The sequence below is a fragment of the Somniosus microcephalus genome, chromosome 12 (assembly GCF_052327205.1).
Source record: "Somniosus microcephalus isolate GS21.2 chromosome 12, FLI_Smic_1.0, whole genome shotgun sequence".
Taxonomy (NCBI): Eukaryota; Metazoa; Chordata; class Chondrichthyes; order Squaliformes; family Somniosidae; genus Somniosus; species Somniosus microcephalus.
The window spans coordinates 114,918,885-114,936,096 of NC_140998.1; the positions used below are offsets into that span (position 1 = coordinate 114,918,885).

Sequence of the window (17,212 nt, forward strand, 5' to 3'; positions counted from 1 at the left end):
TAGTGGTGAATGGTTGTTTTTCCGGATGGTATACAGTGGTGTTCCCCAGGGGTCGGTAGTAGGACCACTGCTTTTCTTGATATATATTAATGACTTGGACTTGGGTGTACAGGGCACAATTTCAAAATTTGCAGATGACACAAAACTTGAAAGTATAGTGAACAGTGAGGAGGAGAGTGATAGACTTCAAGAGGACATAGACAGGCTGGCGGAATGGGTGGACACGTGGCAGATGAAATTTAACACAGAAAAGTGCGAAGTGATACATTTTGGTAGAAAGAATTAGGAGTGGAAATATAAACTAAAAGATACAATCCTAAAAGGGGGTGCACGAACAGAGAGACCTAGGGGTAAAATAGCAAAATACTGCGGATGCTGGAAATCTGAAATAACAACAGAAAATGCTGGAAACACTCAGCAGGCCAGGCAGCATCCATGGAAAGAGAAACAGAGTTAACGTTTCAGGTCTGGGACCCTTCATCAGAACTGGAAAAAGCTGGAGATTGTTAGGTCCGTGTATCTTGATGTTATGTGTCCTTCAATAACTAGACACGAGACTGCAGGGAACAATCAACAGGTGTTTACTGGATGAGGGTTACTCTGAAACTAAATAGTACAGATCCCTACTCAGGGTTTATATACAGGTGTGGTCACTGCCGGTACTACAGTATACAGGAGCTGTAAAAAGTAGTTCTCCCCTTAAAAGGTACATACACTACAATTCCTCCCCTTTTAGATTGACAGTACCATAACATTCATTTAACAATTAACACTTTTAACATGCACATTAACTGAAAATAGTCCATTTATAAATTCAGTCTTTGGGGCGGCTTCCTGATCCTTTCTGGATAGCGCCTTTCCGGAGTGTCTTGCTCTTGGTGCAAAGGCCCCCTGTCGTCAGTTGGTTCATCAGCTTCCAATGCTACTGTTTCTGGGGCAGATGCTACCTGTATGTCGGGTTCATCACCAGGTACGCGAGACATGGGGTTGACTCGTTCCTGTGACTCTAGGATCTGGTCAACATGGTGTTTCACAATGTTCTTCCCAACATCCACTGTGTACATTAGTGGCCCCTGCCGTGTGCATATCGTTCCTGGTTGCCATTTCTCTGTTCGGTAGTCGCGGGTCAAGACTGGTTGCCCTACATTGAAGCTCCTTGTCGGCTTCTCATTGATGTGCTAGAATTGTTTATTCTCAACATCCCTTCGTACATTTGGTCTGAGCAAATCCAGACAAGATCTCAACCTTCGGTTAAAGAACAACACGGCCGGGGTCTGGTTGGTGACTGCATGTGTCGCATTTCTGTAGGCTAACAGGAAATTGTCCACCTTGTGCTGCAGTAGAATGTCGTCATCGCACATGGCCCTTACTGCTTTTTTAAAGGTTTGTACGAACCTCTCAGCCAATCCATTTGTGGCTGGATGTTACGGGGCGGATGTGTAATGCCTTACCCCATTCCTTTTCATGAATCTTCGAAACTCTTCGGACACAAACTGTGGTCCGTTATCAGAGCAAATCTGCTCTGGCAAGCTGTTCCTGGCAAATATGGTCCGTAGGACTGCAAATAGTTTTCTCCGTGGTGGTGGACGACATTTTGATCACCTCAGGCCATTTCGAGTGCGCATCCACGGCTATGGACCAGCAAAATCAATATGCACCCGTTGCCATGGAGATGAGGGCCACTCCCATGGGTGTAGAGGGGCATGTGGTGGTGCATTTTGGACCTTCTGGCATCCTGAGCAGCTCTTTTTCAGGTCCTCAATTTGCTGATCGATCCCCGGCCACCACACATAAGCCCTAGCAAGGCTTTTCATTTTCACCCCTCCCAGCTGGCTTTCGTGAAGCTCATTTAGCACTCTCTCCCTTAACTTGGGTGGAATTACCACTCGGGATCCACACATCAAGGTCCCCTGGCATACTGACAGCTGTTCTCTTCTGGATGAGAATGCTGGCAACAGTGAGTCGCCATGTGTTGGTCATCCCTTCGCCGTCAAGTCATATACCCGAGACAGTGTCGGGTAATTTCGGGTTTCCTTCTCTATATCAGCGTTAGTTACTGGCAAGCGTTCAATTATAGACGAATAAAATATTTCAACAGGGTCCACTGCTGGTGCTTCCTCCGCAGTAGGCAGTGGCAGGCGTGATAGCCCATCAGCGTTTCCATGCTGTTTTGTGCCCTTATATTCGATTTCATATTGGTTCACCCCTAGAAAAAGGGACCATCTTTGTAGCCGTTGCGCAGTCATCACCGGAACGCCCTTCTTTGGATTAAAGATGGAGACAAGTGGTTGGTGGTCAGTCAGCAAGGTGAACTTCAGCCCGTGCAGATAGTGGTTGAACTTTTTCACTCCCCACACTAGGCTGAGGGCCTCCCTGTCAATCTGGGCGTAGTTACTCTCGGCTGAGGTTAGTGACCGAGACGAAAAGGCTACCGGCCTCTCCGAGCTGTCCGGGAACTTGTGCGACAGCACCGCTCCAATGCCATAGGGTGATGCATCACACGCCAACCGAATTGGTAGTGCTGGGTTGAAATGAGCCAACACCTCTTTTGATGTGATCAATTCTTTGCACTTCTGGAAAGCTCGTTTACATTCGTCATTCCACTTCCATGGTACCCCCGTTTGCAGTAGGGTGTTCAGTGGGTGTAGTACTGTAGACAAGTTCGGCAAGAACTTATGGTAGTAGTTCACCAGCCCGAGGAACGACCTCAGTTGTGACACATTTTCCGGTGCTGGAGCCTTGACTACTGCCTCAATCTTTTCAGGGGACTTATGTAACCCCGCTTCATCAATAACGTGGCCACAATACGAGATCTGCTTCTGGAAAAACTCGCATTTGTGGCGATTTGCTCGGAGCCCATATTCCTTCAATCTAGTGAGCACCTGCTCCAGGTTGGCAAGGTGATCACTGTCATTTTTGCCCGTGACCAGGATGTCATCCAAATAACACTGGGTCCCTGGAATCCCTTGCAGGACTTGATCCATTGCCCTTTGCCAAATAGCCGGAGCTGATGCTACCCCGAACACCAGCCGGTTGTATTGGTAGAGACCTTTGTGAGTGTTGATCGTGAGGTACTGTTTCGAGGCTTCTTCTACCTCCATTTGCAGGTACGCCTGGGCCAGATCAATCTTAGTGAAGCGTTTCCCTCCAGATAGCGAGGCGAAAATATCTTCAATCCGCGGAAGCGGATATTGTACCGTGTGAAGGACTGGGTTCAGTGTCACCTTAAAATCCCCACAGATGCGAACCTTTTTTGGTTCCCCAGGCGTATTACTCAACGACCTCTTCATTACAGGAACGATGGGTGTAGCCCACTCACTCCAGTCCACTTTGGACAGTACTTCTGAACGTTCCAAACCTTCCAGCTCTGCTTCGACAGCTGGGCGGATCGCATAAAACCTTAAAAAACTTTGGGCTTGCATTTTCCTCTATTTTGATCGTCGCTGTTATGCCTTTTAGTTTTCCGAGTCCCTCTTGGAACACTTCTTGTGCGTCAGTTAGCATGTTTGACAGTCGTCCAGGTGTGACGTCGTCATCCTTTTTGGCATCTACAGTCAGTGCTTGTATGGAATGCCAATCTAGCTGTATCTTCCGGATCCATTCACATCCTAGTAGTGGTGGTCCTCCATCTGGCAATACATATAGGTCCATTTTTGGTGTTTCCTTGCCGTTATATATAACGTTCACCCTTATTTTTCCTTTGGGCTAGATTTTTTGCCCCGTGTACGTCTTCAAGACAACCTCTATCTCTCAAGGGTATATGTGAGAATAGCCGCTTGTAGTCCCTTCGGTTTATGACTGTTAGGGCTGATCCTGTGTCCAATTCCATTTTCACTTGGACTCCGGCTATCTTGAGCGTGACCCAGATAGTTTGGTGATCCTCCGTTTTGATCACCTTATGTAGTTTCAGACAACCCAGCTCCTTGCTTCTGGAGTCTGTATCACTTTTCTGTTCGTCTGAACTACTCTCCGTCACCTTATGTACCTTCTTGTACTTCTCCTGTGGAGATTTCTTGCTGCTGGTTTTCTTTCCCGACCTGCAGACTCTTGCTATGTGTCCTACTTTTCCACACTGTCTGCACACTTTGTCCTTGAACCAGCAATCATTATGGTCGTGTGTTGTTCTGCCACAGCGATAGCACTTCACTGTTCCATATGACATTTCATTTGTGCCATATTCTTGCGGTCTCCGTTGTATCTCTGCAGCGCCCCGTGCGGCTGCTTCGTGTGATACTGCCATGCTGAAAGCCTTGTCCAGCGTAAGATCCTTTTCTGATAGAAGCCGTTTCTGGGTTCCTTCACTTTGAAGCCCACACACAAACTTGTCCCTTAAAGTATCTGCTAGTCCCGTTCCAAACTGGTAGTGTTTCGATAGCTTGCGCAGTTCCGTTAAATACTCAGCATTACTTTCATCTTTATGCTGGTTCCTTTTGTGAAACTTAAATCTTTCTGCTATCAGCAGCAATGTGGGGTTTAAGTGGTCCTGTAGGATTGACACGATGTTTCCAAAATCCTTTTCCACTGGCTTCTCTGGGGTTACTAGGTTTCGCAGTAAGCCATACGTTTTTGCACCCATTGAATTCAACAATACCAGCGCTTTCCTCTCATCTGGCACTTCATTCGCCTTGCAGTACACTTCTATGCGTTCAACATATGTCGTCCAATCTTCGACTTCATTGTCGAACGCTGTGATACTGCCACTCTTCGGCATCCCTGGGTGTGGTTAGACTGGCTCAAAATGGCGTTTTCCCGCGCTCTCCCTTCTTCTCGTGGCTCAAAATGGCATTTTCCCGCGCTCTCCCTTCTTCTCCGCTGCGGCTCAAAATGGCGTTTTCCCGCGCTCTCCCTTCTTCTCCGCTGTGGCTCAAAATGGCGTTTCCCGCGCTCTCCCTTCTTCTCCGCTGCGGCTGCTCGGCCCTTGAACACCGGCTGCGCTCTGTGCGTTTCCCTTTCTTCCCCGCTGACGCTGCTCATCCCTTGAACACCAGCTGTGCTCTGCGCGTTTTCCTTCACGCCTCTCTCTCTTCTCCCGTCGACGCCGTTCGGTCCTGAACACCGGCTGCGCCCTGTGCGCTCTACCCTCTCTCTTCTCCCGTCGACGCCACTCGGTCCTGAACACCGGCTGCGCCCTGTGCGCTCTACCCTCTCTCTTCTCCCATCGATGCTGCTCGGCCTTTTCTGTGCCGTCAGTCGGCTCTAGCCGCCGCTGTCCGGGAAGGGTCTGCGCCATACCTGTTGCCAGCCCGTTTCGCTGGACCACCATGACTGGAGAACCAAGCCCAGCTCTCAACAGCCTCCCCTGCGATGCTCAAATCTCCGCTGGATGACTGGGCGGTTGCTCGTGGTCGACGCCTGTGCTTCTGGCCTCGACCTTCTTCCACTGTTCTCCAGGAGCGAATCCCTGGGAGGTGATGCAGAGTTGCAGGTACGTTCGAATCTGCCTCGTCGCCAATGTTAGATCCGTGTATCTTGATGTTATGTGTCCTTCAATAACTAGACCACGAGACTGCAGGGAACAATCAACAGGTGTTTACTGGATGAGGGTTACTCTAAAACTAAACGTACAGATCCCTACTCAGGGTTTATATACAGGTGTGGTCACTGCCGGTACTACAGTATACAGGAGCTGTAAAAAGTACTTCTCCCCTTAGAAGGTACATACACTACAGAGATGTAACAGATATTAAGCAGGTGCAGAGACAGGGAGAGGGGGGAGGGTGGGAGGGGAGGAAGGAATTGAAGGAACATTCTGTGCCAAGGTAAGAGGCAGGAAAGATAAAATGTTGCAAATGATAATGGAAAAATCAGACAGCATGAAAAATGGGGGCAGGGGTTATAGTCTGAAATTGTTGAACTCAATGTTGAGTCCAGAAGGCTGTAAAGTACCTAATCGAAAGATGAGGTGCCGTTCCTCGCGCTTACTTTGAGCATCATTGGAACAATGTAAGAGGCCCCCCTTCCCCCTCATCTGTCTCTGCACCTGCTTAATATCTGTTACATCTCCAGCTTTTTCCAGTTCTGATGAAGGATCCCAGACCTGAAACGTTAACTCTGTTTCTCTCTCCACGGATGCTGCCTGGCCTGCTGAGTGTTTCCAGCATTTTCTGTTGTTATTTCAGACCTAGGGGTATATGTGCACAAATCGTTCAAGATGGCAGGGCAGGTTGAGAAAGCACTTAAAAAGGCTTATGGGATCCTGGGCTTCGTGAATAGAGGTATAGAGTACAAAAGCGTGGAAATTATGATGAACCTGCATAAAACATATGGTTCGGCCTCAACTGGAGTATTGTTTCCAATTCTGGAAGGATGTGAAAGCCTTAGAGAGTGTGCAGAAAAGATTTATGAGAATGATTTCAGGAATGAGGGACTTCAGTTACATGGATAGACTGGAGAAGCTGGGGTTGTTCTCCTTTGAGCAGAGAAGAGTGAGAGGAGATTTGATAGAGGTGTTCAAAATCATGAGGGGTTGGGACAGAGTAGATAGAGAGAAACTGTTCCCATTAGCAGAAGGGTCGAGAACCAGAGGACACAGATTTAAGGTGATTGGCAAAAGAACCAAAGGCGACATAAGAAAAAACTTTTTTATGCAGCGAATGGTTAGGATCTGGAATGCACTGCCTGAAAGGGTGCTGGGGGCAGACTCAATCACGGCTTTCAAAAGGGAGTTGAATAAGTACCTGAAGGATAAAAATTGCAGGGCTACAGGGAAAGGGCGGGGGAGTGGGACTAGCTGAAGTGCTCTTGCAGAGAGCCGGCACGGGCTCGATGGCGCCTTCCGTGCTGTAACCATTCTATGATTCTATGTTTACCAGTAAATTTCTTAACATTTAATAACAAACTTAATAGAGCTTATTTTCCGAATACAGAGTTCACCCCCAATATATTATCCTTTTACAAACGTTGAAGGTTCTGTATTTGCATGTTCTTTGGTGCAAATTCATACAACTTAAACACTTTGGGGGTGAAATAGGACATGGGCAGGGACACAAAATGGGCGGTTTTGCATTGGTTGCCTGTCATGCGCGCCCCGCCTGATATTCAGTTCCATTGATTTCATTAGGACTGAATATCAGGCGTGTTGTAGAACGGTCGGTAAATGTGATTCCACCTGTTTTGCGCTCCTGCCCGATCCCAATTTCACCCACTTCATCTGCAGCTAGGAATGGTTTCTAATTAAGTGCATTTAATATAAATAATATTGGCAGATAATGAAGTTTGCATGTTACAAAGGAACAAATTGCTAAAATTACTTACCATTCTCATACAGTTTAGATAAGGAATTTGACTTTAATTGATCTTTTATATTGCTGACTTCAGTGCTGTTGCCACTTAGGCTTCTAACAAGTTTATCAGCTGTATCTCCCTCTGAATTCATTGATTCTATGTGGTTAATCTTTTGTTTTTGAACTGAACACAATACCAAAGAAGGATCTGATTGGTTAGGTTCTTTCTCTGAATGATCAATATCAGCGGTGGACCATAATTGGGAAAGAGCTTGTCTGTTCTGTTGACTGGAGGGCTGGTTTATTAAAAGTGTTTTCACAGGAGAGACAGGAAGTGGAAGACGCTTGAGTTTTGGATTTTCTTTAACTATCAATTCATTCAAAGCCATTTTCGCAGAACATGTCATTACTTCAGTCTCTTGGTCTTGGATAACTTCACAATGTACTGCTAAACGTGGTGCTTTTTGATTGGCAGACTGATGAAGAGACTTCTTTCTATCCTGGAATGCAGAGGAAGCTTTTGAACCAAGATAGGGTGTGGACTGAAGTGGCAAACCAGCCTGAGAATAGTCTTTAGTATTGGACTGTGGGTAAATCTTGGAGTCAGTCTGCCAGCAGGCTGCAATTGGCTCGTTTTCTATTGCTGAGTTTGTCGGTTTTGCAGTTGTGCAATCTTGATTTGCATGAAACGTTAAACAGCGCAGATTTGTAGGGTTTTCTTGGTTTGTATTGCTAATAAAATATCTGTGGTTCAGCTGTGGTCCTAAATGGAAAAATTATAAAATATTTATTACAATTTTTAAATTATACATCTTCATGATCCCTAAAGTATGGGATTAACAGGTGGTGTGTGGGTGAGTAAGTACATGATACAATAATCATACATGGACTCTGGATGGAGCAAGCTTGTTGGGCTGAATGGCCTTTACTCATTCTGAATATTCTTATTGCCTTTTTAGCACATTGACAATTATTAATAATGAGAGCGTTCTGTTATTTTAGTTAATCCAATGTAAGCAGTTGCCAAGTGACTGATATATAAATCTAAAGGACAATGTTAACAGATGCACTTGTGCTTCAACTCAGTAGATTAGAATCTTGAAGTCTCACCTGAATGAAACTTGACAATCTAGTCTGTGCATCTAGCATCTTAAAAGAGCCTTACACCGTAAGTTTTTACTGTTTGTGACAGAATTTCTAAGGTTGCAATAGTATCAGCTTGGCTTAATAGCACTCTTGCCTCTGAGTTAGAAGATTGGGGGTTCAAATCTCACTCTAGGCTGGCACTTTAATATAATTCTGAGGGAGTGCTGCATAGTTGGAGGTGTCATCTTACGGATGAGAAGTTAACCCAAGGCCCCATCTGTCTGTTGAAGTGGATGAAAAAGATACCATTGCATTTTTTTTGAAGAGCAGGAGGTTGACATAGAACATAGACACAGAATCGTACAGCACCAAAGGAGGTCATTCAGCCCATCGTGTCTGTGCTGGCTCTTGAAAGGGCTATCCAATGACCTTAGTCCCACTCCCCTGCTCTTTCTCCGTAGCCCTGCAAATTTCTCCTTTACAAGTATATATCCAATACCATTTTGAAAGTTACTATTGAATCTGCTTCCACCACCCTTTCACATAGTGCATTCAAGATAGTAACAACTAGCTGCGTAAAAAAAAAAAATCTCCTAATTTCCCCCTGGATTATTTTGACAATTATCTTAAATCTGTCTCCTCTGGTTACCGATCCTCCTGTCAGTGGAAACAGTTTCTCCCATCTACCCTATCAAAACCACCCATAATTCTGAACACCTCAATGAAATCTCCCCTTAATCTTCTCTGCACTGAAGAGAACAATCTCAGCTTCTCTAGTGTCTCCACATAACTGAAGTCCCTCAATCTCATTACCATTCTAGTAAATCTCCTGTGCACCCTCTCCAAGGCCTTGACACCCTTCCTAAAGTGTGGTGCCCAGAATTGGCCACATTACTCCAGCTGATGGCTAACCAATGATTTAAAGGTTTAGCGTAACTTCCTTGCCTTTGTACCCTATGCCTCCATTTATAAAGCCAAGGATCCTGCATGCTATTTAACAGCCTGATCAACTTGTCCTGCCACCTCCTTGTGGAAACCTGACCAACATCCAGCCTTCAACCAACACTGCCAAAAACAGATTAACTGGTCATTTAGCTCATTTCTGTTTCTAAGACTTTGGCTGCAGCACTTGCCTACAAAATAATGGTGATAACACTTCAAAAATAATTCATTAGCATTGAAGGACTTTGTAATCCCAAAGATGCAATATAAATGCATGTTCTTTTGTTCTATTGTAAACAATCTGCAAAACTGCCAAATAAAGATTTGTTATATTTATTCATGGGATGTGGGCGTTGCTGGCAAAGCCAGCATTTATTGCCCTTGAGAAGGTGGTGGTGAGCCGCTTTCTTGAACCGCTGCAGTCCTTTTATTGACATTTGACATCAGAGAGCACCTCTTGTCTCCACATTTATAATGGAAATTGCTTATGTAACCTTGTCACACTGTAATTACACCCGCCACCGGTGAATTTTACATCTCCCAGTTTCACGGCCTGTACGGCAGAGAAGCTCCTATCCTCCAATAACTATTTCTGTTTTCCAAATTGTTTATTTAACTAGAAATATAACATAAAAACAAAACAAAATAATAAATAAAAAGTAAGGACAGAATGCATGACTTTAAAATGGGAATGAATTACATCTGCGCACCCTAATGCAATTATCTGCTGTCTTCTAACTGCACTTCATGTAAAGACTGAACTTGGTCTTGGCTCCCCATGTGCCATGCCATGGGAGATCGACTAGTGTATATAAGTAGATAACAGCACGTTGAATTCAGGTAAAGTAATACAACTGTGCAGTGTGTAGCTGCTGCTCTATATCCATACTCCATTTCTCAGACAGTGAACTGTAAAGTGACAAGAGCTCACTATTCTGTTTGTTACTTTAGCTGGTTTGGAAATGGAACCAGCTGGGTTGAAGAATTCATAGAATCATAGAAACTTACAGCACAGAAGGAGGCCATTCGTCCCATCCTGCCTGTGCCAGCTCTTTGAAAGAGCAGTCGTACTTAGTCCCACACCCTTGCTTTTTGTCCGTAACCCTGTAAGTTCCTCATCCTCAAGTACCTGTCCAACTCCCTTTTAAAATTATTTATGGAATCAGCTTTCACCACGTTTTCAGGTCGAGTGTTCCAGATCCCGAAAACTCAGTGAAAAAATGTCTCCTCATCTCCCCTCTAGATCTTTTGCTAGTGATTTTAAATCTATGACTTTTGGTTATTGACCCACTCGCCAGAGGGAATAATTTTTCTCTATTTACTTTATCAAAACCTCTCCAACTTGAAAACCTCTATTAGGTCACCTTTAAACCTTCTCTGTTCCAAGGAGAACAGTCCTAACTTTTCCAATCTCTCCTCATAACTGAAGTCTCTCATCCCTGGTAACATCCTGGAAACCTCCTCTGTGCGCTTTCTAGGGCCTTTACATCTTTCCTGAAGTGTGGTGCCCAGAATTGTCCACAACACTCCAGCTGAATGCCTAACGAGTGATTTCTAGCATGATCTATTTGCTTTTGTATTCTATTCCTCTATTTATAAACCCATGTAACCCATATGCTTTTCTAACCACCTTATCAACTTGCCCTGCCACCTTTAAGGATTTGTGCATATGGACACCAAGGTCTCTGTGCTCATCCACACTTTTCAAAACTGTGCCATTTATAGTACAGTATACTGTCTTTCCATATTAGTTCTCCCAAAGTGCATCATGTCACATTTCTCTGCATTGAACTCCATCTGCCATGCTTCTGCCCATTTCACCATCCTGTCTCTCATCCTGAAGCCTATAACTATCCTGATCACTATCTACTACTTTGCCAAGTTTCATATTATCTGCAAACTTTATAATGCTGCTCCATACACCCGAGTCTAGGTCCTTTATAAAAATTGAAAAGAGTAATGGACCCAAAACTGACCTTTGAGGAACACCACTGCAAACCACCTCCCAGTCTGAAAAACATCCATCCACCACCACCCTTTGCTTCCTGTCACTGAGCCAATTCCATATCCATACCACCACTTTCCCCTTAATTCCATAGGCTTCCATCTTCTTAATAAGCCTCTTGTTTGGCACTTTGTTGAATACCTTCCGAAAGTCCATATATAAATCTACTGCACTGCATTGATCAACCTGCTCTGTTACCTCATCAAAGAATTCAATCAACTTAGTCAGACATGATTTGCCTTTAACAAATCCATGCTGGCTCTCCTTGATTAACCCATGCCTTTCCAAATGAAAGTTTATTTTGTCTCCTTAGTTCTTATATATATTTAATTGTCTATGCAGAGAAACGTTTCTTTGAACTAATTTGATTTTTGCCAATGTTTTTCCTTTCTCCTCTTCTCTCAGTGGAATATGTGGATCCTGGTAATTTAATTGAGTGGCTATTCTTCATGTGTGAGCCTAGACATTCAGTATTTACAAGCTATTTGATTGTGGAGGACATTGTGACAGTTCAACATACACACACACAACTCCAGCTTATTTCCCTCCATGGCTCAGGCATGCTGAAGTGAACTGGAACCCTACCTGGCCGAGATAAGCTAACTGAAGAATTGAACCTGAAATCTTCTGTTTAGTATGGCTCAGTTACACAATGACTCTAGCAACGGAGTCATTAAGGGAATGGAGGAGTTGTCATTCGATAAACGTTTCCACAGTATCATTATGTACAGTTCAGAATACATGGAGGAATATCCTGGATGTTACTAACATTAATACTTTTAAAAAATAGGATGGTATCCCTTTTTAAAAAAAAGTTCTTATCAGTTTTAATCCAGTTTTTATAAATTTTTCATGGTAGTTTTAAAATGTCATCGTTAACAGACAATCAATTTTCCATGAAAAGCATAACAGTCATAACATTTAATAAATATAAGGTAACAAGACAGACATTTTATATATATATATATATATATATAGTCATAATAAGTTAACACATGTATAATAACAAGACAAACATTATACACATTCCTATAGCATGTCGAGTAAATACATGATAAGGCAGACATAATGTTACCAAAGCATTTTTTTCTCTGTTCTCCGTCATAGGCCTAATTAGTTTGGAACAGCAGGCTGCATTCTTACAAGATCCCACTGTATCTCTTGTAATAGTGCTAATCCCTTTAGTTCAATGCCTGACACCAGAACACAGGTTTCATGCAGAGGTGACATATGTCTCTAATGAAATTGGATGATATCATACACGCAGTCACATGGACAATGCATTGAAAGTGGCATATTGGAAGGCAAAAGTTCACAAGGGGGAAAATTGAGTTGCTTTGCACCTCCCGTTAATAACGTCATCGGCGTGCGCAGCGCCCCAGCCGCGATCTTCAGTAGCACCCCTGACTTACCACCGGATGCTATGTCCGACGGGGTCAGGGGGCCTACCTGCAGCCGGGGAGGCGCTATTTAAAAGCGAGGTGCGGGGCGGCCATTTTTGTTGCTTGCTGCCTGCCAGCACCTGCCTGCGCTTCCGTCCCCAGCCTCCTGAACGCCCCCCTCCGCGGAGTACCAACTGCACTGATTATAAATTCCTGTACACAATTACACACAGATTTGATAAAGTTGGTGAACATATTCAGAACATATGTAGAGAAGTATTCTGAAGTGCATCTTGAAGAAATCATGTTTTTTTTAAATTCAACTAAACGTACACAATAAAGAGTTAATAAAACATGCACTTAATCAGCAAATCTGATCTGGCACCAATCCAGTTAAACTACATCGATTCTTTAAAAACAGAAGTGAGACAAACTTCTCACCCCTGTTCCATTTCCTATGTCACATAGTTTCTTTCCGTGATGAAGAAAGTCAGGCATGAAGATATGATCCATCCGCCACACCAGAAGCAGCTGAGTTGAGGATTAATGAATGAGAATGAAATAAAAGGAACAAAGGCAAAGTATAACTATAACTGAGGAGATCAGGACATAACTCTGGATTAGTTCTGCAAGGAACACTGCGAAAAGCTAGCCAACATTGTGTATATGTACATCATACACCCTGTGTATTGGTTGTACTGGCATAAAAGTTGCACTTGAACTGCATACAGAAGGGTTTCACTGCAAAAGTTATTTGTGAACAATATTATTTCTTTTTACTTTACAGTTATTCCCACAGCCTTCGAAGATTAATTAAAACTTGATTAGGCAGGAATATTTACGAACAACATAGGACCGTTATTCATTATTTGTACTTATATAGAATTTGCTATTGTAGAGTATAAGACCTTAATGAAAGTACCATTGTCAGGGGTGATGTCCAAAGCTGATTTTCCATGTACTTTATCAAAAGGCAAACTCTCTTCACAAGAAATGCCGGTCACAGCGAATCTGTGGGAAAAATGAATACACCTTAACCTTTTATACATTTTAATATGATCAATAGCCAAAACCACTTGGTGTACCAATGCTATACATGGAGCATAAATCAGGTGCCAAGACCCAAATGGACTCTGAAGCTTCATTCTGGCATCAGGTTGGGCCTGATGCCAGCTTCTTGCTGCATTGATACTTTAATTGCAATGTTGGTATGAAGCCAAACCACTTTGCACCAATGCTACAGTTGGAATGTGAAAGTATCTATAGAAATTACAGCACAGAAGGCGGCAACTTCACCCATCATGCCTGTGGCAGTGTTAGTTCAACTGCAGCCATGTAATCCAGTTCTGACTAAAGGTCTTTGACCTGAAACGTTAGCTCTGTTTCTCTCTCCACAGATTCTGCCTGACCTGCAGGATAAACATAGAAACATAGAAAAATAGGAGTAGGTCATTCGGCCCTTCGAGCCTGCTCCGCCATTCAATATGATCATGGATGATCCTCTATCTCAATACCATATTCCCACTCTCTCCCCATACCCCTTGATGCCTTTTGTGTCTAGAAATCTATCTATTTCCTTCTTAAATATATTCAGTGATTTGGCCGCCACAGCCTTCTGTGGTAGAGAATTCCACAGCTTCACCACTCTGAGTGAAGAAATGTCTCCTCAGCTCAATCCTAAATGTCCTACCCTGTATCCTGAGACTGTGACCACTCATTCTAGACCCCCCAGCCAGGGGAAACGTCCTCCTTGCATCCAGTCTGTCTAGCCCGGTCAGAATTTTATACGTTTCAATGAGATCCCCTCTCATTCTTCTAAACTCTAGTGAATACAGGCCTAGTCGACCCAATCTCTCCTCATACGACAGTCCTGCCATCCCAGGAATCAATCTGGTGAACCTTCGCTGCACTCCCTCTATGGCAAGTATATCCTTTCTTAGGTAAGGAGACCAAAACTGTACACAGTACTCCAGGTGTGGTCTCACCAAGGCCCTGTACAACTGTAGTAAGACATCCTTGCTCCTGTACTCAAATCCTCTTGCAATGAAGGCCAACATACCATTTGCCTTCCTAACTGCTTGCTGCACCTGCATGTTTGCTTTCAGTGACTGGTGTACAAGGACACCCAGGTCCCTTTGTACATCAGCATTTCCCAATCTAGCACCATTTAAATAATACTCTACCTTTCTGTTTTTCCTACTGAAGTGGATAACTTCACATTTATCCATGTTATACTGCATCTGCCATGTATTTGCCCACTTACTCAACTTGTCTAAATCGCCTTGATACCTCTTTGCACCCTCCTCACAACTCACAATCCCACCTAGTTTTGTGTCATCAGCAAACTTGGAAATATTACATTTGGTTCCCTCATTCAAATCATTGATATATATTGTGAATAGCTGGGGCCCAAGCACTGATCCCTGCGGTACCCTACTAGTCACCGCCTGCCACCCCAAAAAAGACCCATTTATTCCTAATCTCTGTTTCCTGTCTGTTAACCAATTTTCAGTCCATCTCAGTACATTACCCCCAATCCCATGTGCTTTAATTTTGCACACTAACCTCTTATGTGGGACTTTATCAAAGGCCTTCTGAAAATCCAAGTACACCACATCCACTGGTTCTCCCTTATCTATTCTACCAGTTACATCCTCAAAAAACTCCAGTAGGTTTGTCAAACATGATTTCCCTTTCATAAATCCATGTTGACTTTGTCTAATCCCGTTGATATTTTCTAAGTGTCCTGTTATCACATCCTTTATAATAGACTCTAGCATTTTCCCTACTACTGATGTTAGGCTAAATGGTCTGTAGTTCCCTGTTTTCTCTCTCCCTCCTTTTTTAAATAGTGGGGTTACATTTGCCACCCTCCAATCTGCAGGAACTGTTCCATAATCTATAGAATTTTGGAAGATGACAACCAATGCATCCACTATTTCCATGGCTACCTCTTTTAGTACTCTGGGATGCAGATTATCAGGCCCTGGGGATTTATCGGCTTTCAGTCCCATTAATTTCTCCAGCACTATTTTTTTTTACTAATACTAATTTCCTTTAATTCCTCCTTCTCACTAGACCCTTGGTTCCCTAGCATTTCTGGGAATTTATTTGTGTCCTCTTCCGTGAAGACAGAAGAATATTTCCAGCATTTTCTGTTTTTAGTTCCGATTTCCAGCATCCGCAGTAGTTTGCTTTCGTAATCCATTTCCTTGTCCTTTTATCCTTTTGTACTCTTCCTTTTCAAATACTTATCCAATTTCCTTCTAAATGCTCGCAATAGTCTCTGCTGCAATAGCATTCCATGTTCTAACTGCCTCAAAGGCTACTTGTGGTAAAGCATTTCATAGCACGATCCCAGCCATCACTATCATCCTCCATGAATTCCCATTCTTCAGCCTTCTGAGCCCTCTACTTACCCATCTAAAACAAAGTCAGGCTGTCACTTGCAGGGCCTGCTGTCTTCCCTGCTCTATTTGAGACATGCCATAAGACCTTGTAAACATGGCCCTGATATCCACTCCGAGATCTACCATCTGGAGAAGAATAACCACACCCCAGTTAACAACAAATCAATCGGCAGTCTACTTTTTTCCACATTCTGTCTATTTCGATTATGCCCCATTGTGTGTTGAGTGATGTGATTATTTGATATATCCCACAGTTACTTTGGTTGTGTCCATTAGTTGCGCTAATACTGGGGCAGTGCAATAATTTGACATTGAATGCTCCTCTGTGTGTTATGGTAGATCTGTATGCAGGTTCTAAGTATTTTTTCTTCCTGATTTTGGATTTTGTAATCTAGTAGTGGAAAGTTGATGATCACTCGCAAGGCTTTACACTGGTAGATCTTTGGAAGGCACCTTCAAACTTGTTTTTTGTGGTTCACCGTATAAGGTTCTATGATACCACAGATAGTTTGGATGGACACTTGTCAGCCTGGTAAGAGATTATCAGAATTTGTGTCAGTAGCTGTTAAGGCTGACCTATTGCGTGCCAATTTGTACTCGGTGTGATGATTCATATGACTGAACATATTCCTTATATACCCCTCCAAGTGTGTTTTAGATGGTAGAAGAATAGAGGCTCCTCAGTAATCTCCTGCAATGAATAACAGACATGAGCAAAAGATTCTTATCTTACTGTTTGTGATTTTCTAAATAATGTACTTCTTGCTTTCAATGAAAGTTTGCTTTAATCTGTCAAGCCTTCTGTGTAATCTTCCTCTATTTTTACAAATTGCTCATGAAGATAATTAGAAAAAAATTATTTTCTTTCAATGCTTTTAGTGAATTTCTGTGTTCATTAAGGTGAGAGACTTCGGGAGGAAAATTCAGTTGATTTGCTCCTCCCATTAACCCTCCTATGAGGGCGCTAACGGGGCGCAAAGCAACTAGCGCCCGGGCACGGCACCACGATCACCACCTGTGAAATTCAGCAGGAAGCTAGCGACAGTGGTAACAGTTCGCACCCCACGGCGCTGCACCTCCGGCGATGTTGTCATCGCCGTGCACAGCGCCCCGTTCGCGATCTTCGGGAGTGCCCCCTGACCTATCGCCGGGCACTTTGTCCGA

General features: G+C 43.6%; 1 protein-coding gene across 4 annotated transcripts in view; it reads right to left on the reverse strand.

Moving 5' to 3' along the window:
* Positions 1–17,212, reverse strand: part of LOC147109470 (uncharacterized) — a 196,005-nt gene that overhangs the window by 41,360 nt on the left and 137,433 nt on the right. For all 4 annotated transcript variants that reach the window (XM_086003435.1, XM_086003434.1, XM_086003436.1 and 1 more), the window contains 2 exons: positions 13,561–13,649; positions 7,255–7,986 (listed from right to left, as the gene is read on the reverse strand). In XM_086003435.1, coding sequence (XP_085859561.1) covers positions 7,255–7,986; positions 13,561–13,649 — 821 coding nt within the window. The remainder of the gene's footprint in view (positions 1–7,254; positions 7,987–13,560; positions 13,650–17,212) is intronic.